Source organism: Botryllus schlosseri, chromosome 16 (assembly GCF_051294905.1).
Source record: "Botryllus schlosseri isolate E-star chromosome 16, Bs_hap1, whole genome shotgun sequence".
NCBI classification, from domain to species: domain Eukaryota; kingdom Metazoa; phylum Chordata; class Ascidiacea; order Stolidobranchia; family Styelidae; genus Botryllus; species Botryllus schlosseri.
The window spans coordinates 422,052-450,005 of record NC_137251.1 but is presented as its reverse complement, the minus strand read 5'-3'; the positions used below and the strand labels follow the sequence as shown (position 1 = coordinate 450,005).

Below are 27,954 nucleotides of genomic sequence, written 5' to 3'. Positions count from 1 at the left end.
CGTATTTTCTTAAAAGAAACGTCCCTATCGATTTTATGCTTGATCGAGTGAGCCTTCTGTAAAACTCGGTTCAACGCATTTCCTAAACGATATCAGGAAGCTGTCTTCCTCAAAATGACAGTGAACGCAGCGAATTGTCGTTACAAACGTATAGCTCAGTTGTAGCTGGTCGCATGATCTTCTGCGCCAACATAAATTAATCTGCCCACCGTCATCTATCTTTTCAAGTTCAGCAGGACACGCATCGTTAAATCGATATCAAATCACCTCTGAAAATGTTACTCAAGATTTGGTTTGTTTTAATATTTGGATTCGTGATATACCCGCTTCAAATCAGAGCAGAAGATGAGAAGAAGACATGCCCTGCACACGAGAAATGGACTGTGAGTAGAATTTTGAATCTTTGAAAGAAAAATCGGTTGCAACGTCATGAGAAAGCTCGGTTTGAGATGAAAAAAATACAAAGCAGTTCGAGGCGACACATAATTTTGAACGATAACCTCGAACGCTGACTCGGAGAAGAGAAATCCTGAAATTTCTGTCACTTTGACCGTTTGTCGTATTGCGTTTCAGGTTTTCCAGCGAAGAAAACACGGAAACATGGATTTCTTCCGAGGTTGGGACGAATACGTGAACGGCTTCGGGGACTGTAACGGAGATTTGTGGCTGGGTAGGTTGGTTTCGATTCAGTTGCGGGTTCGAGTCCGACGGGTCGACTCCAGAATTCCTCACCAAGTGTTGTAGGTTTGTCTAGGCTCCTCGTCGCCATCTCATCCGCGTACGTGATGTCTGACAAAAGCCTAGAAGTGGGCCTTCACCAGAACACATTAAATCGTTTTGTTCATCAATTACTTGTCGGCCTGATCATTTCCTCCGCGAGCAAATGCGAGATTTTAATAATTTTTCGCGTTGACCTTGGTTTGAACCACCGACTGTGGCGGTTCAAATATACCCAAAAACGAGAGAACTTGAACTTTCTTTACCTCTCGTAAGACAATGGTGCAAGCCGATCAAGCGATTTTGACCATAACTCTCTCGGTGCATAAGGCCCTTAATGATACATAACTTGGCAATCTCTAGCTTCCTCTCCTTTTCTTCTATGTTTAGGACACCAAATCTTTGAGGTATAGCGATTTATCAGTTGCATATCCACTTATCCAGTTTCGATGTTCTTCCTACGTAACCACAATGACAGTGGCACTTAAACTCGTACACTACATTACTTTGTTGAAGGGCGCAGTTACGTTGTTGTAAAAATCACGTCACTTTTCACTGTGTGGTATCACTCGTAACTAGGGCTGGCAATTCTCCAAACTGATCGCCCGTCCCAGATACAACGTTAACAGGTTGAACAGCCCATGGCTAGACGCCATCAATTTATACTGACATTTGAGGGAGTTGTTTCAGTAGTCGGTGATAACAAACCATACTAGCACACTCTATCGCATTTGACAGTGCTGGAGCGTAGTAGCTAGAATTAGACACCTAGAAATCTTCAGCTTTCCAAGTTCGAATAGGATTCAATTTCACATTAGAAAGAATTACAGAAAAAGTCCACTCCACATGAAATGAGAATTCATTCTCATAAACATGTAAATGGGAAATGTCTAAGCCAAACTTGGCTCATTTCGCACGATACAGTTCTCCTTGAGCATTTTCGGGAAGACCAGAAATTAGATTAAAATTGAAATACATTTCACAAATTAGATTGGATAAGATTACAAATATTTCGTTCTGGTTAGTCGAACTAGAATGATCTAGTTGTGCAAGCCTGGTAGCAGCTTCGCGTTACATGCACACTGGCGGTGAATGGTTTGGAGAAGCGGTTCATAGTCGAAAATCTGCACAATGGAGATAAGATGATAAATAGTTTTGGAAATAGGCACCCTGACTTTATCAGCGACATCATATGTAAGGAAATAGTAGTATTAGCTTGGCATAGTGCTATAGGCCTATAGCTTAGTATCGGCTTGTCAACAATATCTGTTGTCAGTATATAGCTAAAATACGAGACGGCAAAATGAACATAATGAAATGATAGGTAAAACAAGTCAGTCAGTTACATGGCTTGTTCAAAAGAATGATGTGCATATAAAAGTCGTTCTTTGACAAGAGCAGGCTATCTTGAAGAGAATCTGGAGAAGAATTCGATGCTCTACGTAGAAATGAGGCACGAAACGCGAATTCATGATTTTTTCTGAACAGACGGGAAATTTGAGTCGAGATGTGACGACGTGAAGTCGTTCTGAAAAAAGTGGAAAATGAATGAATGTCTGTTTGTATTTCCTGCGTTCTGCGTTTTAAGATCAAAAAATTAATTGGTTTTGCCTAAAAACTGGTCGTGTAGAAGTGGAAAAACACACTGAATTTGTAATCAAATACAAGTAACGATTTCCAAGTCAGCAAAAAGAGTCTTGTTGCATTTTGGAATTGAGATATATGGTTCTAGTATATTTGACAGATTGCCAAAAAACTTTCCACAGACCAGCACCAGACCGACCGCGTTTTTTGCCTTAAAACTGTAACGTAGAAGTAGTGATACAGGGATTATTTTGCCAAGTTGCCATAAAAGTAACGTTAGGAATACCGCAAGACCACTTTCCACTTTCCTAGATCCAAAGTTTGAAAAGTACATTGTTTTGCCTATAAACTGTTCATGGAGAAGTGGGAGTAATGCCGTTTGTCAGTGGTCGGGAACCTATGGCTCGCGAGCCATATATGGCTCTTTTGGGTATAAGATATGGCTCTTTGCCAAATATGTATTTTTGTAGGCCCTACTGAATTGATCAATATTGCAGCAACTTGTTAGTACAATTTCATCACACCCAGAATAATTATTCTCGTGGCAGTATAAACATGTCTTTGAGAGGTAAAGACAATGCCGTCTTCAGGCTTGTGGGATCGGACCCCTCTTTTCAAAATCCCCAAATTTAAGTTACTATCGCGCCGGCGACAAATATCTCTCGTGAATTCGATGTACCCGATTCGAAATCTTGGATTCCACCATAGTGTCCTATATGGTGTCGACACAAGCAAATCTCACGGCTCAGTGAAATTGATTCACGTCACAATTTCCATTTGGCTACAGGCAATTTGACGATCATTTTTGACCGGCTTGCCGAGCATTAAATTTGGTAAAACGGATATCAATCGAAAGCTGACTCTGCACTGATTACGAAAATATAAATTTTATTCCGCTCGTGGCCCTGGAACTCCAACAGTCAGCCTCGAATTGTTATGGAGATTGGCATTTGGACGCAACAATGCTGTCTGGCGAAACTAGAGAGCAGCTCAGGACGCAACAATGCTGTCTGGCGAAACGAGAGAGTAGCTCAAGAGAAAAAGGGCCAGACAGCATTGTTGCGTCCCAATGCCAATCTCCATAACAATGAAAAATTCGAGGCTGATTGGATGAGTTCCAGGGCCTCGAACGGAATAAAATTTATATTTTCGTGATCACTGCAGAGTGAGCTTTCGATTGATACCCGTTTTACCAAATTTAATGCTCGGCAAGCCGGTAAAGAATGACCGTCAAATTGCCTGTAGCCAAATGGAAATTGTGACGTGAATCAATTTCACTGAGGCGTGAGATTTGCTTGTGTCGACACCATATAGGACACTATGATTCCACCATACGTTGATTGACTGAAGAGAGTAGACATGAAGACGCCCATATGACAACACTGTTTTCAAATACACATTGTCTTCCTGATCTACGGCGCGAAATTAACTGCATTGGACGTTGCATTCACAATTTCAAACTCGAATTACAAACAACGTCATATAGCTATCCACGTTCTTGATTGGTAAGTAGCTCTGTAGTACCGGCGATAAAACATAGGCGTGTATCGCAACGCTATCTATGTCACCACTGAATACTTCGAGAACTGAGAAGTCGATCAGTGTTCAGATTTTCGGAATCGTTACAGTTACATTCAATTAATATCAGTTATAACAAATGGTAAGCTATTTACGATGAATTGAGTTATCAATGGTGAGAGTTGACCCGTCTGTTCCTTACCTTTCGTTTCGCGCTTTATTTTCAAAAAATAAATATGCAAATGCTGTCATTTCGGGAAAAAATGTTCATGATCTTGTCGTTCATGAACATCGATAGAAAATAGCAATATCTGAGGTACTGAACTTCCTAACTTGCCTTCGCTGACCCGACGTCACTGTTGTGTCACAAGCTTAGCCTGGGTATAGGCAATGATGCATATAAATATATATATACTGCTGCGGTGGCCATGTTTGGATCCACCTATGCATGTGATCATGGGTTCTCGCGTTTAAAAGGAGCATCACGACGAACCTACGTTCACGTAACTCAAGTTTTGCATGCTTAAAGAAGGCAACCATTATGATAAGTACGAGTTTTTACATAGAAAATCTGGTGCATACGACGAATCCCATGTATTGAGTTTGAATTAGTGCTATTATGACGTTGCCAATTATCTATTGTGACGTAACAGCTGATTGACATGTATGGCTCTTTGAGATTTAAAAAGTAAAAAATAGGGCCAATATGGCTCTTCGGACAAAAAAGGTTCCCATTGCCAGGCATGTAAAAACTAGTCTTCGACAAAATGGTATTGCCTGGTTCTAGTTCCATTGCCCCGAATTTGAATTTGCTAAACTCACGTGTTTGGGGGAAATCTGCTTTCCTGACGAGTCGTAGTTTGGTATCGATTTTAATCCGAATTTCTTTGCCTTGGAGCGTCGCTGTTCTGAAAAATACAATCTTTCCGTATTAAAGATACGCCTAGCCAGCAGTCACCGAAGACGGTCAGTAACGAATTGCTTGTACAATGTAAATGTAAGGAGTACTCAAGTTTGTTTGTGCAAAACAAGATCGAGAGGTCAGATTTCTGGTTGTCGGGAGAGGCCGTTCACACTTTCATTTGTGTGCCTTGGACTCAACTTCTATCAAAATACGACAAACAAGTGCGTGCCAACAGGAGTTTGCGTACCATCCAGCTTTTCCAAATTAGCAAATTTTTTTCAAAATTAGATTAGAATTACAACCACACGGTAACAAGTAAAGTTACTGTTTCCCTATTCAAGTTCAAATCTTGTTTATTGTCATTGTCACATTAGCAATTAGAAGGCTGTGTGTAAATTCGTAAAACAATGCAATCAGTGCACGTGATTAGCAGTCATCCTCATAAACGATGTTATCTCAGACAACGAAAGGAGTGGCTGAAGGTCGACATAAAACAAGATTTGGAGCACTACGTATTTGTTAACTGAAGTGAGGCGTGAATGAGCAACAAGCAGGTCTCCGTGTTTCAGGAATATAATTTGAGAAAAAATCATACAGTGAAATATATACACTCGGCTAATGTGTAGTGCTGCTAGCGAAGCCAGCAAAAGAGCGGGGCTGCATAATTCATGTTGTCTGATTACGCCAATTTAAGCGAAATGATGGCAATATGATTTCTGGTTTGCCGGAAAATGCTACAGGAGAACTGTGCCGTCAACAAGCCAAGATCGCTGTGCAGACATTTGCCATTCTCAGGATTATGAGGATCAACTATGATTCGACTATTTGACATGAAGTGCATTTCTCAAAGACATCGTTGCATTTCTTTCTAATTCGGAAAGTTGAGAATTTCATAATTGTCTCCGTTGCAAGTTTTCGACTGACTGTATAACTGCAGATTTGCTAAAGCCACGCCAATACAAGTCTACTCACGATCATATTGACTGGGTTTAAATCCTAAAAAGTCATCCACCCTGCCGGCCATCCCTGGACCGCGACCGGTCAGGTCTGGAAGCTTCATGCGAGAGAACTGTTTGTCGTCATGGTTCTGAAGAGAGAATAAATCAGTTGAGTTGTGAACGCTCCATGTAAGTCAGAATGTGACCTTTGCGTGTCTGTCTTCTTTTGCGTCGTGTCGATGATGCCGTAACGTTGTTTTGGACTCGGACTTGAAGAGTTTTCTGTCAACCTCAGACCTGTGAAAAACACACACTTTCAAAGCCTGCACTTCGACTACTAGAAAATACCCCGGTTTTGAAAGGAAACGGCGTAGTTTATTTTTGTTCTTGATGTCTTTGCGGCTTATACACCGACTCATGATAGACACACACACGATCTGTGCCCAAACCCACCCTTTTGAGTCCTGATGTTTGTGCTGTTTGTCCGAGACATTAGTCTGCCACAGAGGTAGGTTTCCGTCGTCTCTAGAGAAGTGAGAACCGAATTGCTGAGAGTATGGCGAGTGGCTTTGAGCAAACGAGCCTGTCAATAACAAAAGTGGTGAAAGTACTCGCCGTCCGTACTCGAGTAGAAGTACAAGTATTTCCATCAAATTATAATCAAGTACAAGTAGCAATTTACAAACATTCTAGGCCTACTCTTTCCTGTCGGCACTACTCACTCAGGTAGTGGTGTTTTTAGCAGGGTTGTAATGACTCGACTCGAGTCGTAATTTTTTGATGACTCGAGTCATATTCTAAAAATACGGAAATGACTCGACTCGAGTCAATCTGTGTGTTGACTCGACTTGGACTCAAGTCATTGCACATGACTCCCGAGGACCAAGTCATTTGACTCGAGTCTCAGACGGTCGAGACAGACATTTGATTGTAACTTCGAAGAATAGCAACCACACTGTTGGTATTTCACGTATTGATATACTGGCACCTGAAAATGCGACCAGAAACTGTTAAAAGCGAGGAAAATTAGTATATTTCAAACGCGAACCATTGGATATCACCAAACAGAGTTATAAAAAGTCGTTTTAACAATACTTAAACTCCAATCTGAGCAGTCAATGCAATGACTTGGACTCGAGTCATAATACCATGGCTCGGACTCAACCCACTGCTTTGTGACTTGGACCTGCCTCGGTAGTGAATTAAAATTGACTTGAGTCAAAACTATTAAAGTGAGATTGACTTGCGACTCAGCGTCTTGTGACTTGGTTACAACCCTGGTTTTAAGGCTACTTGCGACCAAATCTACTTTTTTGAAACTACTTGAGCATTTCAACCTGTACTCGAAGTAGTTTTCACATGTCTTGGAACTCGCAATCTCTACTTGCAGTTGCAAGTAGCTGCATTACTACTGGCTACTTCGAACCGGCCTACTTGTAGCAGTTACCTCCTGTGTGCTGGGTGGGTGGGTTTGCTTTCTTTATAGCTGGGTGAGAAATCGCGGTTGCCCCGGACATTGACATCATCATTTTCTCGAAATTTGACGCCCCAGAGTACATGGCTTTTTCGTACGATCCCTGAAAAAGGAGAGAAGAGTCAGCGAGTCGTCAGGTACGACGTGAGAGAGTGTCTACCTGCGTTGGGAACGTCTCCTTGGCCATGACAGATTTCTTGGTCTTTTCCAAAACTCTGCATGACACAGACACAAGTTTATTCCCAAAAATAAGAGACACACACATTCTATATGATTTGCATAAGTTTTTTAGATAAGGGACGATCGTTGATAGACTCGGAAACTGTCATTTATCTGTTTGAATAGATATGTTAAGAGTGAGTAAAATGTGTATACTAGAATTCCAAGCATTCGATATCACCCAAGAGTTTCACAAAAGTGAGTTGAACCCAGGGTTGTAAAGATTCCAGTCGCGATTTTTTGGTGACTCGACTTGACTCGAGTCTTTTTTTAATAATGAAAAATGACTCGACTCGAGTCAATTTGTACATTGACTCGACTTGCACTCGAGTCATTGCGCATGACTCGACACTGGGTCTACCAAGACAGACATTTCATTGTAATTTCGAAAAATAGTAAAGTTATCACACTATTATTATTTCGTCTATCAGTACTGGTACATGAAAAGGCTACACGAAACTGTTAAAAATGAGGAAAATTAGTATGTTATAAATGCGAAGCATTCAATAACACTGAGCCGAGTTACTCGACAATAATTGAAAATGACTTGAATTGACTCGAGTCAAAACTATGAAAGTGAGATTGACTTGTGACTCGGAACCTTGTGCCTTGGTTACAAAACTGGTTGAAACTGACTTGAACTAAATACTGAACAGTGAACCAGACATGGGGTAATCGCGATTAGTAATCGTAATCGATTACGACGATTACAGCATTTTGAAGTAATCGTAATCGCAATCGATTACATTCGAAAAAAATCCGAAGTAATCGTAATCGTAATCGACTACTTCACATATTTAATCGATTTCTTTGTGAAATAACGATTACTTTTTATTTGTACGAGGACTATGACATAAACTGAACATTCGCGAACAAGGAGATATTATACCAGGTTTATTGATAGCATCAATGTCAGATTTCCAAACGTCACTGCTCATTATTACGTCAGAAGTTTTGGCTTTGCTGGTTAGTGTAATTGTAAGAACACTCGCCATGCTGGGTATCATGTTATCAATACACTGCAGACGCCACTGACTCGCAGCAGGATAATATTCACCACCCTGCCTAGTTTCAAATAGTAACTCATGTATTGATGTTTCGTTATGTTTAGTTAAAATCGCAGTTTGACCGCTGTTGCTTGCCGAGCAGTAGGCCTATGTATGTGCGTAATTACACCGGACAAAGATATAGCCATTCACTTACACAACTAGTTAGCCTGTGTTGTAGCTAGAATCAGTAGCATAACAGCACTTCGTCCCCACCACGTCAATTTTCAGGTTGATGACTGAATCTCGTCAGTAATATTAGTGATCGCATTATATTACCATTCATTGTTAATCCTCTCTCAGCCCCGATGGTCACATTTACCGATAGAGCTGGGAGCACGAAATTCATAATTTTTACATCTTATATGTTGTTATAATTACTCTATTTTAGTTTCGTGATCTCTCGACTGTTATATAATCAAAAGATGTTGTAAAGTCGCCCAAACGTATCAGACTGAAACTTTCGTGAGATGCGCAAACAAATTACCATGTCTTCATTCCTCTGTTGGGTCCCGGGTGACATTTGTATTCGTCACGCCCATCTAGCGTGGCTATTGACAACGGACACATACCTAGCGTTTCGGCCTAGGTATTTCTTTTGTAGCACACTTCGTGAAGCCGCATTTTGGACGAAACTGCATATGTCTTTTGGAGTGTCGTCACTGTCGTGACGCGGTAATGACCGGCACCGCAATGCCTATTCCTATGAATCAGACATGCTCTTTTTCTTTGGGGAGACGTATGCATTTCAAAATCAAGCTATCTGGAGGCATTAAATCGCGAATCTCGGAGAAAATTTTCAAGTCTATTGAGTCTCTCAAAAATACTCCATAATTTATGTTGATTTACGAAATACTTTTAGTAGGGATGGCGTTCACGTTCGTGTACTGCATGTAAACCTCAAAAATCTAGAGATTTCACGTTAAAAAACGAACCTTCGTAGGTTCTGCACTGTGAACCTTTTTCACGTAGGCTAATACAATTTTCCACGTCATTATTACATATTTGGTTTGAATTCTTTGCATTTCAACTTCATGCCACTCTATATGCAAGGCGCTGGCAGCATAAAAAATCAACACTAGTCAGACAACTTGCCAATCTCTATAAATTTTCCATGCTTTGTTACAATGGTTTGCTCGAAATATTCAGCTTTCATATCGTAAATGTTCATTAACTCTATGCTGTGAGATTGTGTGGCAGCGAATGATGCTTATTCAACCAATATTGATATTGATATGAAGAATACGTCGTTCTCTTATGTAAAAAATCCAGCAGGCGTACGGTCTCCATATTGATTTGCATAAAAAAACAAATCTGTGGATTACGATTAGGTTGTTGGATACGGCGGTATGACTTTTTTATTAGCTAATATCGGTAGCAAGTATAGAATCCAGTTTTACACTTTGCTCAATATCAATGTCGCAATAGTCGGACACCGAATACATTGTCCGGTCTATCCTCGTCCATTAGGGCGTAAGCTTACATTCCCTTGCAAGTCCTCGTCAAAATTGACGGCAAAGCGACGGAAGATATTGATTTTATGGGATTATTATAGCATTTTATTACTCAAGTTGATATATTTTATGAATTTTGAAAATTCAGCATGTACTTCAGTATTGTGGCATAATGTGGCCGGAGTCGTGTACGTACGTACATTTATATATCGCTTCCGAGATATGTAGAGTTGGAATTACCAATGTGACGACACGTGACGTCATAAGATTAACGTTCGCATTCACACGAATCTGAACCTATCAGGGGTTCCCACCATCCCTACTTTTTAGTCCCCGTCGAGCTCGTTCTCAACATTATTGGGGTGCGGAAGTTACGGTCGTGACAAGAATAGCCTACCAATCGATGGGTGCTAGAAATCATCCCTCAAGTTGGACAATGGACCCATTATGACGTAGCAAGCAAATAACGTATCATATACAAAGAAAGTTGCTTACACATTTTAGGCCTTCTGTCGCAATCCTTATATTGCCTTCCAAATATCTTCTAAGATTGGTTTTAAGAAGCAAACTTAATGTAATCGTGAGTAATCGTGATTACTTTTCCAATGTAATCGTAATCGTAATCGACTACTTCCTGATTTTGCTGTAATCGTAATCGTAATCGTAATCGCGTGATTCATAAGTAATCGTAATCGCAATCGATTACATTCATTAAGTAATCACCCCATGTCTGCAGTGAACATGATGACTTGGGCTCGGACTCGAGTCTTAACACTAAGACTCGAACCGTTGCGGTATGACTTGGACTCCAACTTGACTCGGTGGTGAATTGAAAATGACTCGACGATAATAGTCAAATTGACTTATGACTCCTTGGTTACAACTCCTTGGTTACAACTCTGCCATTTATGCATCATCTCTACAATTGTATGATTTGAAACTTGATTGTGAAAATACCTGATGCCTTGAGAAGGAAATTGCTTGAATGGGTCATCCGAGTCCTGCTGCGTTGTCTTTGGCCCGCTCCCAGTATGCTGTATGGGTGGTATATGTCCACCGGATAGTTTGGAAGACCTTTCCCTGACCTCGGGCGTATTTGAGGCATGGCGGGGCTTCGAACTCTTAATCTGGGTCGAAGAATCGCTCGCAGACAGAGAGAGTATCTTGCTGTCTCGAGGTGTGATCGTGTCCGAGCTTGATTTTAGTACGGTCGCGTTTTGCTCTGTCTGTTTGTCCGTCTGTCGTTCGAAAGATACGCTTTCCCTGCTCGTACGGACTGTGGTTTGAGAAGAATTCTTTAAAATACTGCCTTTCGGCTGTTTGGAAGGTGACGGTGAATTTGCTGTGACTATATTTGGGATTTTTTCGTCCGTTTTTGAGTTTATCGTGACTCTTTTGTCGTTTTCAAGTTTGGGCGTCGACCGTTCGTCCGTCGACGGGACTTTGTCGCGACTTATCGACTCGTTTGTGACTTTCGGGATGAGAGTTCGCGGGGTCGTGAAATCTTCTTTGGTCGGAGTCTGTTTCTTTGGCGAAGGCAAGCTGGCGACGATAGAATTTTCTTGCTTTATCGTGGCTGGTAGTTTGCGATCCTGCAAATGTTTTCGAGGAATGACTTAGAAAGAAGAAAATAATGGAAAAATTGTCTCGCGGCGGAAATGCTGCAATCCTGCGACATTTTGGGGATTGAATTTGAAAAAGATGGAAAATAAAAAAACTGAATATGTGATAGAATATTTATCGAAATCTATTTCTTGACATTTTTCGAAGCATGGTTACGAAGACTCTTCAATTACGCATGGCAGTAATATGCAAAATCTAGGAAATTATTACGTCACACAGAATATTTCCAACATTTCAAATTCGATTCACCGCATTACTGACGTTCGCAGATGCTCCTTTACCGAATGTATTAACAATATCAAGTTATTGTTTCGTTCTATTCTGAAGTTCCGTGTCAGAAATAATTTATTAGAATAAAAACCTTTGCGGAATCTTTTCGCTTTTTGGCTTCCTGCGTCGGAGGCGTCTTATTCGTGCGAACGGCGTTGACGGTCGCCAGAGAATCGCGTTTCTGCTGCAAATTGCAGAGATCATCGGGTAACGTGAACAGTAGGGTTATTCAAAAATCACTTTTTTCTTCAAATTTTACCAGCTATTCGATAAAATGGCTAGGTTTGTTTAAAAAAATGCTGCACACCAAATTTGACTCAATTCCAACCTGTACAAGTGAATATATAGATGTTAAAAATTTTGTATTTGAAAAAATAATATTTACAGTGGGTGGTTCTGTAATTTATATTTCCTACCGCAAATACAATAATTTCAAATCAAAAATTTTGTACTCGAAAAACTTGGCTTCTACTGAGGGAAATTGACTATGCATCATTTTGTTTATAGTTAACAATTTCGTGGGGTTGAGAGTAAAATTGGGATTAATTTACTAACGGAAACAGGTTGGAATTGAGTCAAGCGTTTTTTGACCAAATTAACTATTTTATCAAATAGCCAGTATAATTCAAAGAAAAGCGTTATTTTCGAACAAACAGGCGGAAATCTCACAGGAATATTTTTATCCGATCGCGGCGAGTGCTTGCTGATTTCTCGAGATTTTGACGGAGGGCTGACCGGCTGTTTCTCTTCGTTTTCCTGGAAATCACAACCAGAATGGGATCAAACCTCATAGGGGATCCGTAACTGCTCCTAACGTAAAGAGAGTTATCGAACGGGCACTTTTTAAATTGAACTTGATTTCAACGACTGACATTACAAAATGAAAATCCGTTGTTGAAGGTTGATATGTGTATTCAAATATACAGCGTAACTAGGGGTTCTTGCACTTGCCAGTTTTGTGGGCAGACGCGTATACTCCCAAAATTTTAGAATCCGAACACTAAAAAAAGCTGATCTCCACCATGAACTTTATTTCACGCTTAGAAAGCTAACTTTTGTAGTGACATTGCCAAAAAAAATCTGATTTATAGATTTTTGGTAATGTATTTCAACACAGGTTTAGGTTTTAAAATAGTGATCACACATAACTCACTGTAACTTGGAGTTTACTGACAGCATATCAACTGATCGAAGGAGGCGACGCTGTCCCTCATTAGTTACGCCTAATCACTTGATAATTAGTACTGCAGTAGCATAGTGACCTTCATTTTCTTGCGTTTTCTCTCTTCTTCGTCTTTCTTCTGCTGTTGTTTCTCGGCCAGACTTTTCCGAACCATCTGGTTTTGCTGGAACTCTTTTTGGATGCGGGCTCGGATTTCCGGGATCACCTTTCGAAAAGAGTCACAGGTTCTGAGTCACAAGTCAATCTTAATTGTGTGGTTTTGACTCGAGTCAAGCGATTTTAAATTCACCACCGAAATTTATTGAGACTGGTCTTAATCGAAAGCTACTGTTAGCTATCATTAGGGCTGGCAAAATCAAGTAGGGCTGCCTGAGTGATTCGATTCTGAAATGTGTATCGGCCATTGATGCGAGTATTCAAGAATCGTTAGAACAAAATGAATCATGTAAAGAATTCAAATACGTACCTATTATAGGACCACAAAGAATAGCCTACAATGCCAGTTCTGCGTCATATATAAAAAATTTGGTATTTTTTCGACCATAGTTTGTCATTGCACTTTGTGACAATGCTATGGGCCGATCACGACTTCACAAAAATGTCCCTTCCAGTAACGTGCGTAGTTTTAAACTGCATGTTTCGTATACTACGATATGACCAATCCAGATATACAGCCTTCCACAATGGAAAATAGTAACAGAACTATCATTTTCATTGATAAATTAATGGTAAGCATTGGTAAGTATATCATTTAAATGCTAGAAAAAATAATCTCCTAACACTGGAATCATCAGATTACATAATTACTAGGGCAAGTCTTAGCACAACTTTTGCAACTTTTTTTGCAGCTTTCGGCAGCTTCCTAAATACTCGTAAGATATGTAGAATGCTGTTTTAAGCTGTTTGAAGGAATCTTATAGCGCAACTTTTGTCCATTTTTTTTCCTGCAACTTTTTGCAACTTACCGACAAGATAGCGTAATGGTGAAGCGTCCGGCTTCTTGTGCGGTAGGTCGTGGGTTCGATTCCCGGCCGGGTCAGACCAAAGACCTGATTAGTAACACTGGTATCCATGACTTTCCTGCTTGGCGCTCATGCATTACTGGGATAGCATGGAGGGGTGGTGCTTGACTTAGAAAGCCGTAAAGGCTATATCTGCACTTCCTTGCCCAGCGGCATATGCACATCATGCACTCATGGTATGCATATGCACGGATGGTGTGTATGTGTATCATGAGTCGGTGTATATGCCGCAAAAAACATCAAGGACAAAAATAAACTACGTCATCCCTTCATTCCATTCCATTCCGATTTTTCACGAAAGATTTTGCAAGTTTTTTCGATTTTTTATGCAACCAACTTTTTACTGAAAATATTTGGCAGTATATGTAAATAGATCGCTCTATTATGTCACTGTTTTTTGAAAATGATGGTGAAATACATGACCAAATTCGACTGAAATACCGGAAATCAGCAGCGAAGTAATGCTATAACGAATATTTCGGGAGCTAAGCCGGAAAGTTGACTTTTTATTTTTATTTTTAGTCAACCAACAGAGAATGTGGATGGAAATCTGTTTTTCGGGAGTGGAACTGGGAAGTTGACCTTTTTTTTTAGTCAACCGACCAAAATTTGTGCAACTTTTGTGAAAAATACCGTAATTTTCGGAATATAGTGCGCCCCATGTATAATACGCACCCTTGAAAAGACGTGTATATTCTGGGAAAAAGCCTGTACCCATGTATAGTACGCACCCTGCATTCGCAGTACATGAGTACATGAATGAATAGTTGCCATTTAGTGTTCGACGTTTTTTTGTTTTGCGATGTCACTCAGCACTGCACGGATTTGACTGCAACAAAACTTGCCCCACTAATTACCAATAACGGTGATTTTTCCCTGCAGCAAACAACATCGCCTATCGAAACGTGATGGTTGGAGTTGTGCATCTCTCTGTAGTTAGCGATCTATTGTTTTCAGACTTGTGCAAACTGCTGCATTTGCGAAAAGCACAATATGACCTAGACCTACTCATTTCTTACAACAACACAAATAGAACGAAAGTAAGAACTCCAATTACAACTACTGACAAGTAGAACTACTCACTTCTCAAAAGTCGCAAGTAGAACTGAAACTACTCACTTTTTGAAACTCATAACAAGAACTAATACTATTTACCATACAAAACTCATAACTAGAGCTATGAATACTGAACAAAGCAGTAGTTGGTTGACCGTCAACGAACTTAGATTGTCAGTTTGCACAAGTCTGATCCTTATGCCGATAATAATCTACAGTGTTACCTTCTCCTCAAAATTATCCTTGCGAAAGAACTCATGCCGCATAAGTGCCGACGACGAGGGTCGATCGTTCGGGTCCAGTCTCAACGAAAGCTTCATGATGTCCACCACTTCCGGCGAAAACTTCGGAAACCTCTTCTCCAGAGGCTCAAACTCTTTGGCTTCCGGCAAACGCATGCCCGCGAAAAGGGGGTTGCGCTGGAAGATTTCTCGGTGCCGGGGGGACAGGTTGCCTGCGGAGTAGGCAGCGTGTTGACAAAGGTCTCGAGGCGGAATCGCAAAAGAATAAGCAAGCGCATGCGTCATGCAAACTAATATTGCGGTCAAAATGTTGCTTTTCAAGAACAAGTACAAGTAATATGTAAGTTAGGTAAAAAGTGTCAACTACTTTAAGTAGAAGTAAAAAATACTCAAGTGAGAGGCAAAATTTAGGGTTGTTCAAAAGTAACTTTTCTTTTCCGGATTCCGGGGACTCACAATTTAATTGGCCTAAAAAAACGCTGCACACCAAATTTCACTCGATTCCAACTGGTAGATGTGAACGCACAGGAGCTTGAAAGTTTTCAATTAGCAAAAATAGCCTGGAAGGCGGGTAATTGCAGAATTATGCATGAGAAACTCAAATCACTGCGCTTCTACGGGCTGGCATTGATTCAAATTTGTTTTGCGTCATTTTCGTAGACAACTCAACCATTTCATGGGCTTAACAGGTAAATTTGAATTTTTATTTTATATTTTTTTTATAAAAAATCAAAATTTTCAGAATCTTATGCGTTCACTCAGTTGAAATTGAGCCAAATTTGGAGTGCAGCAATTTTTAGGCAACATAATTTAATCTGTGAATCCCCAGCATCCAGAAAAAAAAGTTATTTTTGAACAAACCTACTGACCAGTAACAAAATGCTTGAACAAAACTACTTTATTTGGTGATACAATTGTTGGTTCTTTCCAATTCTCTACTAGTTGCTGGCGATTACAACTCTGACGTCAAATGGGAGGAGTCAAATCCTTTGTCTCATCACAAGAGTTCTCAAATTGATCCGTACTATGACCGAAACCATTCAAAAGAGGTTTGCCAGCATACTGATAAACTGAGACAATACTATCGCCGAACACGGGAATAATTCATTTGGAACAGAGTAGCTTTGTAACAATATCAAGCATCAAATTACATTATTAACAATAGACAGTCTCTTTGACACACAAAAGGGCGGAGTCTACTTATGACGATCGCTCTAATTGTGTTGAAGAATGCGAGTTGAAAAGTCCTTACCGAAACAGCGCACAATGTGATGGATCTGGTCGATGTCAGAGTCACCAGGGAAGAGCGGGTCTCCGGTTAACATCTCGGCAACCAAACATCCAACGGCCCACAAGTCCACCGGTCTGTGTGCCATGTTACAACGTTCACAATTACCAGACTACCAAAAGTACGGCACGTTTGCTACTTAGGGTGTGCTGATTTTAAAATCTGCGATCAATCGGGGTGGCTAGGACATTCAGAATACTTTGTGAATTTGAACATACTATGACTTGTCAACAAGGCTTGGCAAAAACGAGTGTATGAGTGCTTCTGAGTATTACGCTTCGAGTCAAGTTGAGCATCACTCACTAACACACGATTGTGAATGATGTGTTTTTTACGCGACCACAAAGGATATGATGCCATTTCTACATCATAGTAAAGATAATTCAGTATTTTTTCGACCATGCCTATTTCATTGTAGCCTACTTTGTGATAATGCTGTCGGTTGATGGTCACGACTTCACAGATATGTCGTTTCCATCAACGTGTGTAGCTTTGCACTACGGTATATGTTTCGTACGATGCGATACAACCAATTGAGGTTACAAGGCTGTCGCAGTGGAAAATAGTGTTGAAACAATAATTCGTCGTTGATAAATTAACTCTCACGGCAAGGGAAGTATTATTTCAGCAATATAAAAAATTCATCTCTCACTAATCGACTCCAACCATGAGAATTAAAACTCGGTTGAGACTCGAGTACAGACACTGTTGATTCTAGTCAAGTAATGAGAGTGGCTTCGTTCGGGCATCGAAAATATATGCCTTCACATTAACAGTAACAGCAAAAAAGTGTGAAGTAAGTAGTCTTAGTTCTAGTTCTAATTGTGAGTTTTAAAAATAGAGTAGTTCTAGTCGCGGATTTTGAAAAGTGATTACGGTAATTCTACTTCTAGTTTTGAAAAGTGAGTAGGCCTAGTTCTAGTTTCGGATTTTAAAAAGTGAGCAGGCCTAGTTCTAGTTGCAGATTTTGAAAATAGGCTTTTGGAAGTACAGAACTTCAGTAACAATAACAATAACAATCAGTTTTCTAAGCTGCTCATGGTCGTTCTCTTTTTCATTTAAAGGTCCTCGAATCAACCATTATAAAGCTGCAAAAGCCGATCTTCTGTCGCCAGAAGGAACATCTCTACCCGCTGGGAATCTTCCATTAGTGCTGTTTTGTCATCCGGCTGATTTTGTGTGTGTTGTACCGTAACCGCGCGTTGTTTACTGCCCTTTGCGACTCTGTGTACTTGTCATTATTACATCACAACGACAAAATGCTTTCTATATTTCGAATTTGGTTAACCTCTATTACTGGCATTCGCTCCTGATGAGAGCCAGTCGAAAAGCTTCGAGAGGAATAAATTTGCCAATATGAACGTATCGTTTGAGCACTGCAAGATTTTCAAAAGTGAGTAGTTCTAGTTGCAAGTTTTGAAAGTGTGGACTTCAAAAAGTGAATAGTTCTAGTTCGAATTGCAAGTTTTAAAAACTGAGTAGTTTTAGTTCTAGTTCTAGTTGAAAATCCTGAAAACCCATTAGCCTGAATCATAACAGGTGGTACGTAAGCTGTAGCTGAAAACTCGACTCGTAATCGAATCACAGAGACACTCGATTTTGCTCAGCCCCATTGACCCGAAAATTGTAACACAAAATGTAACAGCGGCATGCGTTCATCATTTTTTACATGCAGTCATTGTTGCGCATGCAACGAGCAGATCATACTCGATAATAAACTTACGGATTGAATCTGACCAAAGACTCACCGTGGCAGATCAAAATGATACCAACGTAGGTCGCAACTCAACAAACAGAAAATGAAGTGATAAATTAAGGGCAACCGAGGACGAGCCGTTCATGCGCCAACTCACCGAGCGTCGCAGTAACGATATGCAGTTGGTCGACGTCTGATTTACCGGGAAATAACGGACTTCCTATTAACATCTCACCGGCCAGACAACCAACTGCCCATATATCGATACCCCTGAACATGATACCACCGCTGAGCATTTATCAATGGGCAGTCTGCAGACGTGTCAGTGATAAAGTACTAGTACCGTAAACCGGGGTAACATTGGACAATTCTCAACAATTCCGCTTTGTATCTTGGAAATGCTAGGGTGTAGGGGAGGCAAGTTTTGTGTTTTTTTGGAGTCATGGAGCAAAGATTAGAATTAACTAATCCAAAATCTTCATGGTCATAAATAAGTACCTTATTTTTGTAAATTATCCGTGTCCAAAGTTACCCCTGCATGTGGGGTAACTTTGGACAATGTAGTTTTTTGTATGCCTTTACCCTCTATTGTTTATGAAACCTCGTAAATGAGGCTTATTTGGTAAGAGTTGATGAGAGCAGTGACTAAAACTGAAACAAAATAGTATATGTCTGGCCGATTGCATGATTTTTACCTAATCCCCCCCCCCAAAAAAATAGGTAGTTTATGAAGGCTAATGCATATATGCCCCCTTATTCTCCCTTTACTCAATTTTCCCTCATGCCTTCACCTATTGGGACTTATAATAACGTATGGTGACAATGGGGTATCCCACTGGCAGTGTCAGCAATTGACAGCAAACATTAAGCATGTTAGCGTGATTTATTGCCGATTTCGAATATATTACTGTTCGAGAAAAGATATATTTTCCCTTTCCTATGTCCTCTGATGGATATATTTGTCGTAATTTACGATATCCCATATTCAGCAGGCGCATCTTTAGGAGTATGTGATAAGTTTTTCAAGTAGCTTACACCCGATTATAATCTCTCGGCTCATTGCCTACCCATTTTTTCATATTTTGGCAAACTCTTAATTAATTAACCTTCTCATTCCATTTTAAGAAGCCATCAGGCCGGTCATAAGGAATATAGTTGACGATACCCTTTGACACAGATGAAGCAGCCACTTTCTAGAGCTCTAAATATCACATTTTTCACCGTCCAAAGTTGCCCCGTTCTGATAAAATTTGACGGGGTAACTTTGGACATCACATTTTCTTGTATTGATCTAAGGGTGAGTCCACTGAGATTTTGGCCATGGATTAAGACTACTTAGAGGTATCTGCTGCCAAGTTTTGAATCTATGAATCACATGCTATCTATGTTTGGCTGTAAGAAGTTTATTGGCCATCAATTTTGACGAAATTGACCCCCTCCATTAATTTCTCGACGTTGGGTCAAGTTTATCTGGTAGTGAAATGAATCCACCTTTTATAGAGACTACTTGTAGTACTGTTGCCTCATGAAAAAGAATTGGACATCCAGCGGCAACCCTTTTTCATCAATAACCATTTAAATCTTTTAATGCTTAGTGTCCAAAGTTACCCTCAAGTCCAAAGTTACCCCGGTTTACGGTACTTAAAAGTACTTCAAGTAGATTCTGCATACTTGCATACTTTGTCAAGTGGTTATGATGTTAGACTACTTCTACATCTACCTGAAAGATACTTCTCAGTTTTTTAGGCAAAACTAGGCCTGAATACTTGCTTTTTGCTTACTTGTAAACAGCCACTTCTAATTGTGCTTATATAGTACTTCTACTTGAGTACTGACAATGGCTACTTCTACAACCTCTGCCACATAATCGGAATGACCCCGCCAAATTCCGTTATGTGGCAAACCCCCCCCCCCCCAAAAGGTACAAAGGACAAATATAATTGTCATGATTTATGCAGCTGATCGCAGACTTGGACAACTAGATCATTTTAGTTGTCAAATTAGACTAATTTGAGCGGAAATCTAATTTGTAAACTTTTTGTGCTCTCATTCTAATCTAATTTGTGGTTTTCCTGAAAAATTTTTGTGAATTCAGTCTTAATAATTATAATCGAATTTGGTAAATTTGAAAGATTTCTAGTTGTTTAAATCTGGCTGATCGCTGACCGTTAGTCTAGTTTCATGTCGCTTGAAGGTTAATTTTAGTAATTTGTAAAAAAATGTCAGCCAAAATAAGGTTCACAAACCCCCACAAACTTCCCTGACAAAGTATCAAACCGCGTACCGTCCATATTTCGTATCTCCCACGAGCAACTCAGGTGCTCTGTACCATCTAGTGGCGACATAGTCTGTGTAGATTTCGCCGTGGGCGGCCAGAGTCCGAGCAAATCCGAAATCGCAAATCTTGATGACGCCGCTACGAGAATTCAGGATGTTCTCTGGCTTGATGTCGCGGTGTATGATCTGGACAAGCGGGAAAATTTAAAGGCGAGAGATAGGCCTGGGAAAAATCGAGTAACTGGACGATTCCATCCTGAATCGAGCACTAGGCTCTAAAAGCCTTTGAGTATGACTCAGTGACATTATGAAAGATATGCGCCTTTTATGCGACCACAAGAAATATAATGCCACTTCTAGGAATATGAATAGGATGTTGTATATTTTTGTCATTCATGTGATGCCCTACATCACATCATAAATAATTTGCTGTTTTCTGACCACGCCTATTTCATTGAACTTTGTGACAATGCTGTGGGTTGATCACGACTTCCCAGACATGTCATTTCCAGTAACGTGTGTTGAATAGCTGGTTCGTGGTACAGAACTTGAATATAGCTTTCAATACAACATCCATTGTAGCAGTATATTTATTGAACTCAAAGACTTTTCGGGTGCCTCTTTTCAAGAGTTATCGGCACACGAAAGGGATTTAAACAGATTTAAAAGCAAAACCAAAAAGGCAAAGTCTGACGCAACAATCAAAATCTCAGACCATGAAATTCGCATTGTACCAATGGCAACAATAACAAACTATGAAGTATACGGACATACGGTACTATAGTAGCAGCACAATTTGTAAATAAACAGTTACACGCACGGAACAACACGCACTAATGAGAAATTTGGTTAGGTTATAGAGGAAATCTTTTTGTCTACATAAAATAGGTTTGCTCAACTGAATAATAGTAGACTCCAACACTTTTAAATGAAACAAAGACCTACCACGCACAATGACAGTGAACATATTGTCATCATAGTGCTGTGCACAGGCGAGTTTTTCACTCAGATGCTGACCGATTGACGAAGCATATGCTTGGTAATCATCATAGCAGTCTGTTTTTGCAGCCAATTTGCACTGACGTGCGAGCTCCGTGCGATCATTTGCGCATGTTTTTGACCGAATCAATTTTGGGATATGCTGCTTAATACGCTCAAACAATCTTTGAGATGTATGTCCTACACACCTACTATCACAGTGGCACTTGTATTGGTAAACAACATTACTTGCATCAAAGGCAGGAACTACATCTTTTCGAGAGTTGGGTAACAAGGGTTTCGTTGTGTACACTACATGCGTGTTAACGCTGTAATAGCAACGGTGAACAGCCGATTTAATAAGCTTTTCAAAACGGCTAGACACGTTACCTAGCCAAGGTAGGTGTAAAAATGCCGGGCATTTTTCTGGGCCATATTTTGGAGCTGTATTCGATTTCTTCAATACCCTAGAGATGGAGCATTTTAATATGTGGTCTGGATAGCCATTTTTGGAGAGAATCAAGTGGATATCATCCAATTCGCGTGTCAGTTTTTCCGGTGAGCAGAGGCGCAAGGCGCGATTAACGAGAGATGAAATGAGGTTTAATTTACGCCGCTTCGGGCAAAATGAATCCCAACGAATATAATGACCAGTGAAAGTAGGTTTTCTGTACACCGACGTTAAAAACGTTTGTCCTGATCTCTCTACTAAGACGTCTAAAACGTGTGTTGCTTTGCACTGCATGCTTCGTATTCAGTGATTAGGTTTCAAGGCTTCCACGGCGGAAAACAGTATTGAAACTATAATTCTTGGTGGTATATAACTCATAGTGGCAAGGCACATAGCCTATAATTTCAGTACCGGAAAAAATGATCTTTCCCTACTCGGGTCGAATCATTAGAATTATTACTCGATTCAGATTCGAGTACTCCAATCATTTTGCCTAGCCCTAGTTCTAGACCCGGACTGGTCAACTATATCTGGCAATATTCCAGTTACAAAAGTTTAAATTTGCTTAGGTCCGCAAAACTCTCATAAAATAATTTACAGTCATGCAAATATAATACAGTATAACTATAAAATTATTGTTAGTCTCTAGGTCAGTGGTTCCCAACCTTTTTTTAGACACGCCCCCCTTTATCATAGTGAAAAATTTTGCGCCCCTATTACCGTCATATCACAAAATCCAACCCGGATGCTAGCAACCTCAAAAGATTGTTTGATGGCATGGAAGGTTATGACTGTTGATGAGAGAATTAAAAAATATGAAATTCAGTCTATATATAGAGACACAGGCGTGAATTGAAGGTAAATCGCGCAGGGCGCGAGAAATTTTTTCAGTTGACCGCTTCTTCGCGCTCCCCAGGTTGGGAACCACTGCTCTAGGTGAACAGAATGAATACATAAAAACATTGCAGTTAGTTTCTGCAAATCAACTATAATGTAGGCTATCTGGTTTTGTTAAAAAAAAAATTAGGTGGCTCTTATCCACAACAACATAACCATCTTAAATCTGTGTCTCCCATCAAAATATCAAAATTCAGAAACGTAAAAATTGGGAGTCAGGGATGCTAGGGTTGGCGTGGGTTAGGACATCCCAAGACTGGGGTTGGGGTAAGGGTATCGTAAGAGTAGGGTTGAAGGTTCCAGACACTAGGTTTGCGACATTAGGGTTGGGTGTCACATTAGGGTACTATTATAGCATTCATAAACCAACACACCAACCCTAATCTTAGGATAGGCCAACCCTAACCCCAATCCTAACCCTAACACCCCCCAACCCTAATATCCCTCACCAAAAACCCTATTTTCCTCACCCTCAGCCCCTAACGACAGTCACTCCCAATCATAATGTCCGTTACCCCAATGCGAAACAAAATGAATTTGGACGTTTATAAATTTTGATGTGTTGATGGAGAACGCGGATTGGTGATGCTTCTGTGATTATTGATAAGAAAGCACACAAGACCCATAAAAAATGGTCCGGATTTAACACTGACGATAATAACATGGAATCCACTCACATTATGACTGTGGCAAAACTCCACGCCTCTCAAGACCTGCCACAAAATCTTGCGGACCGTCAGCTCGCTGAGGCCGTGCGGATACTTTTCCAGATCGTCCAGAACCGTGTGGTCCACAAATTCAAACACGAGGTAAAGACGTTTTCGGCGACGGAAAACCTCGATTAGATTTACGAGATTCTCGTGCCGAAGTTTCTGAAACGAATTGCGGTACAATCTGTACATTTACAATTGAATATTGACATAAATGTATGCATTTCAATATGAATATATTATTCAAGTTCTGTAACTCAAGGATTTTCTTCAAGTTGTTAATGATTTTCAAGACAGATAACGATCGAATTTGGTTTCACATTAGATACTACAATAATAGTAGATCGTAACTCTCAGACTTTTGAAGATACAGAACTTCAATATACGATTAAATAATATATTGACATTGAAATGAACCTGAATATTTTCGCATGGCACTCGGCAGGGGTGATCATCAACGACTAGTAGAGAGTTGGAAATAACTTGGTATATCAGCGATCGTATCACCATCGGCATGAAAATTTGACTAATTCGTCACAATATAGGCTTTTGCCTAATAAACTGCGATTAAACTGAAATTGAGTAGTGCAATTACTTGGGGTAGGCTACCTACCTTGTTACTGACCACCACTGACCGTGTTGCAGTAGATTTGAAGAACGCTTTTTTACAAAATAGTAGGCCTACGTGTCATCAGCAATTAGATTACCAAAATAGAGTATATTTAATTTTTCTAAGCTGGGGAGCAGACTTGTACAAACTAATGAATTTTCAAAATGCGCAACTATATTCAGAACAACGAGTCACTTTTCAGAATTGGCAACTAGAACTGATGACCTTTAAAAAGTAGATTCAATTCCGAAGCAACTAATTAGAAGTTCATTTTTATGTTCTCGGAATTGGAGATGCTTCCAGCATGAAAATCAGTACAAGTTTGAAATGGGAGAGTTGCGACCCCCAAAACCCATCCCCTGGCAGTGGCTACTCCACCGTTAGTAGCAAGGACTATGAGCTAACAATGGCTGTAAGAACATCATACAACAGAATGTGGGTATCACGATTCACGCCAAACAATGAGACATGTTTTCTAGTTGTTTGGCAACTAAATTATGTGTTAAATGCGCAACTACAACTAGAACTACTCACTTTCCAGAACTTGCAGCTAGACAAGAAGTAGATCTACCCACTTTCCAGAACTAGAACTGCTCACTTTTCAAGATCTCCAACTAGAACTACTCAATTTCCGGAAGTCTCAACAAGACCTAGAGCTATTCACTTTTCAGAACTTGAACTAGAACTACTGACTTTCCATAGCTCACAACTAGCACTAGAACTACTCACTTTTCAAGATCTGCAACTGAAACTAGAATTACTCACCTTTCTGTATCCACAACTAGAACATGAACTAGGACTAATCCGCAGTTAGTAATCTTTAGTTTTCAGCATTGTGCAGACTACTAGCTTTTCAAAACCGCAACTAGAACTAGTACTCGAACAACCAGTAGGCTTAGTTAATTGACAGTCTCTCTCTCTCTCAACTAACTAGATGTGTGGTTTGTAGGCCTACATGTCTGACTGGTACTGGTCTAACTGACCAGTAATCACACTAACGGTTGCCGGTGAACCCAGCCCTCGGTGAACCCAGCCTTACAAACTCGGCCCTCGGGAAATTTTGTATTCACGGATTGAGTAAGCGGGTGTTCAGGCGGGTGTTGGTGGAGGTGGGATATTAGGGTTGGTGGAGGTGGGTATTAGGGCTGCCGGAGGTGGGATATTAGGGTTGGTGGAGGTGGGATATTAGGGTTGCCGGAGGTGGGATATTAGGGTTGCCGGAGGTGGGATATTAGGGTTGCCGGAGGTGGGATAATATGGTTGCCGGAGGCGGGATATTAGGGTTGCCGGAGGTGGGATATTAGGGTTGCCGGGGGTGGGATACAAGGGTTAGGGGAGGGGGGATATTGGGGTTGCCGGAGGTGGGATATTAGGGTTGCCAGAGGTGGGATATTAGGCTTGCCGGAGGTGGGATATTAGGGTTGCCGGAGGCGGGATATTAGGGTTGCCGGAGGCGGGATATTAGGGTTGCCGGAGGTGGGATATTAGGGTTGCCGGAGGTGGGATAATATGGTTGCCGGAGGCGGGATATTAGGGTTGCCGGAGGTGGGATATTAGGGTTGCCGGGGGTGGGATATAAGGGTTAGGGGAGGGGGGATATTGGGGTTGCCGGAGGTGGGATATTAGGGTTGCCAGAGGTGGGATATTAGGCTTGCCGGAGGTGGGATATTAGGGTTGCCGGAGGTGGGATATTAGGGTTAGGGGAGGGGGATATTAGGGTTGCCGGGGGTGGGATATTAGGGTTGCCGGGGGTGGGATATTAGGGTTAGGGGAGGGGGATATTAGGGTTGCCGGGGGTGGGATATTAGGGTTGGGGGAGGAGGGATATTAGGGTTGCCGGTGAAGACAAAATTTCCAGAGGGCCGGGTTCACCGAGGTCCAAGTTCACCGAGGTCCGAGTTCACTGGTAATCGATCTTATCACGCCGTGACTGCGTGATCTACGCATGCCCTGACCTCCTTACATGATCGACAAATCAGTTGATAATAACATTATAAGTTTAATAATTCATAATAATACTTGGTAATACACTTAATTACAAAAGTTCAGCGAGGGCCGAGTTTGTAAGGCTGGGTTCACCTAGCGCTGGGTTCACTGGTAATCACACTAACACAACAAATGAGATGAACAGTAAACTTACCCTGAGCATCCTAACCTCCCGCATGGCGATCTTTTTGACCATTTTGTCATCTTCGCTCTCCAGGAATTTCTTGATTGCAACAATTTGTCCCGTTTCTTTGTGCTTGCATTTCATGACCATGCCGTAAGAACCCTCGCCGACCATACCCAAGTTGTCGTATTTCTCCATGGCTCTCAACCACTGGGCATTCACCTCTTGCACTCACATAGCATTAAACAGTAACAGTCGCCAGCTTACATCGTAAAATACTATAGAAGAAGTAATTTGAAATACGTTAGTTGGAAATTTGTTAGAGACTTCGAGAAGTCCTTGCGTTGGGCCGGGCAAAATTAGGGTTACTGTAAGTCATCCTTTCGGAGGATTTGTCCTCCTTTTTCAAGAAATGGAAAATGTGCGCCGAGGACTCCTTTTTAGCAATCCGTCCTTTTTTATAGCATTGACAGGCGGACAATTGCACAATGCACAGGCACAACGACATCACTCAGGGAACCACCGCTCTAACATCAAATGTTTAAAATTTATGCTGACTGTATTAAAATGATTGGATATTGCTGAGAAATACAAAGTTTGCAAGTCAACCAGAAATAATATCGTTACATTCATACAACATTAGACGATTATTATAAAGTTATAGATACCGGCACATATGATACACTTAATACATTAGGCCTACTTGGAATTTTCCATTTGGTTGATTTATGTAATACCACATTCATCAAAGGTCTATTTTAAAAAGGCCAAAAGCAATGTTATGGTAAAGTAGCCGAATAAGGGGCAGGACTTGATATCCGAGTTTGATAACAGTCCAATTATTACAACTTATCCTAAGATATGGGCCATGCAAATTCTGCACTCAGTATTGAAGGCTATATCATTTTGGTTTCCATTTGAATTTGAGTACCGGTACGGTACGGTAAATGGCCTGAATTGACACTTACCGTACCGGTATACTTATTTTAAAGAGACTATGGTTTAGATCAGTAATTACGGGTATAAAACTGCCTTAATTGCATCCACGATCAATTGTACTATACTACACTGAGGGTAGTTGGTCGAGTTGCGTGCAATCAGCAAAAAAAAAACAGACGAACACCTTGAACTGACCGACCTGTGGTGTCAGTGTCCTAAAACAATCAAGTGTTCTTGTATTAAACACAGCTATCCTTTTGCTGCATATGGTTTCAATTCTCAACTATAGCATATTGAGGATATATACCGGTGTTTATTTACAAGAATATCGACTTGTGCGTGTGTTTAGAACTGACTGAATGTCTGAATATATGCAGTTTCCATTTTTTCACTGACACAGGCCATCATACCGGTCCTTTCTTCGATATACTAAATTATAATTGATAAGACACGTCATCTAGATTGCAAATTACCACCAATAACATTGATCTGAGCTTATTATCGGCAAATCAGCGAATATGAAACCTAAAATCTGCAGATAGCATTGGTGAGGAGCAAAGCTGTCAATCATCAGTCGCGTAGCAACGAGCGACACCATGAGGACGATTATCACCATTTGCAATCATCATATCATATGTTTTTCTTATCAAATCAAATCCGTATAGATATATATATAGGTCTAGCTCTGTCTTCGTACAGACTAAGAGCACCATCACCGAGGTGATGAAAGTATTCATCAAAAATTGGG

At 40.6% G+C, this 27,954-nt stretch overlaps 2 protein-coding genes across 4 annotated transcripts; one reads left to right on the top strand and one right to left on the bottom strand.

Moving 5' to 3' along the window:
- The first annotated feature begins 38 nt into the window (after positions 1–38).
- Positions 39–17,911, top strand: LOC145458513 (angiopoietin-related protein 7-like). Its single transcript, XM_080336907.1, has 3 exons — positions 39–383; positions 574–670; positions 17,603–17,911. The coding sequence occupies exons 1-3, from the start codon at positions 276–278 to the stop codon at positions 17,731–17,733; spliced, it is 336 nt and encodes a 111-aa protein (XP_080193033.1). The 5' UTR covers positions 39–275; the 3' UTR covers positions 17,734–17,911.
- On the bottom strand, positions 1,119–26,861 carry LOC145458500 (uncharacterized). 3 transcript variants are annotated; one of them, XM_080336879.1, is made up of 16 exons: positions 26,298–26,861; positions 23,515–23,709; positions 20,519–20,697; positions 18,392–18,504; positions 15,233–15,462; positions 13,010–13,135; positions 12,417–12,503; positions 11,839–11,928; positions 10,812–11,446; positions 7,296–7,350; positions 7,109–7,238; positions 6,115–6,244; positions 5,868–5,958; positions 5,696–5,810; positions 4,642–4,727; positions 1,119–2,245 (listed from the first exon to the last, which is right to left on the bottom strand). In XM_080336879.1, exons 1-16 carry the CDS (start codon positions 26,463–26,465, stop codon positions 2,186–2,188), a joined length of 2,490 nt encoding a protein of 829 aa, XP_080193005.1. In that variant the 5' UTR covers positions 26,466–26,861; the 3' UTR covers positions 1,119–2,185. The 3 variants fall into 3 exon arrangements, with proteins under 3 accessions (XP_080193005.1, XP_080193003.1, XP_080193004.1); XM_080336877.1 differs by having other exon boundaries at positions 11,839–11,931; positions 26,298–26,857; XM_080336878.1 differs by lacking the exon at positions 18,392–18,504 and adding an exon at positions 16,503–16,615 and having other exon boundaries at positions 11,839–11,931; positions 26,298–26,857.
- Between the last annotated feature and the right edge of the window lie 1,093 nt (positions 26,862–27,954).

Coding starts and splice junctions, on each gene's coding strand:
- LOC145458513 (XM_080336907.1), top strand. CDS start 276: ATGTTACTCAAGATTTGGTTTGTTTTAATATTTGGATTCGTGATATAC. Junction 384..573: donor CTGCACACGAGAAATGGACT/GTGAGTAGAATT, acceptor ATTGCGTTTCAG/GTTTTCCAGCGAAGAAAACA. Junction 671..17,602: donor TAACGGAGATTTGTGGCTGG/GTAGGTTGGTTT, acceptor TTTCATTTAAAG/GTCCTCGAATCAACCATTAT.
- LOC145458500 (XM_080336877.1), bottom strand. CDS start 26,465: ATGGAGAAATACGACAACTTGGGTATGGTCGGCGAGGGTTCTTACGGC. Junction 11,447..11,838: donor AGCGAAAAGATTCCGCAAAG/GTTTTTATTCTA, acceptor AAACATTTGCAG/GATCGCAAACTACCAGCCAC. Junction 7,351..10,811: donor TTTCCTTCTCAAGGCATCAG/GTATTTTCACAA, acceptor TGTGTCATGCAG/AGTTTTGGAAAAGACCAAGA.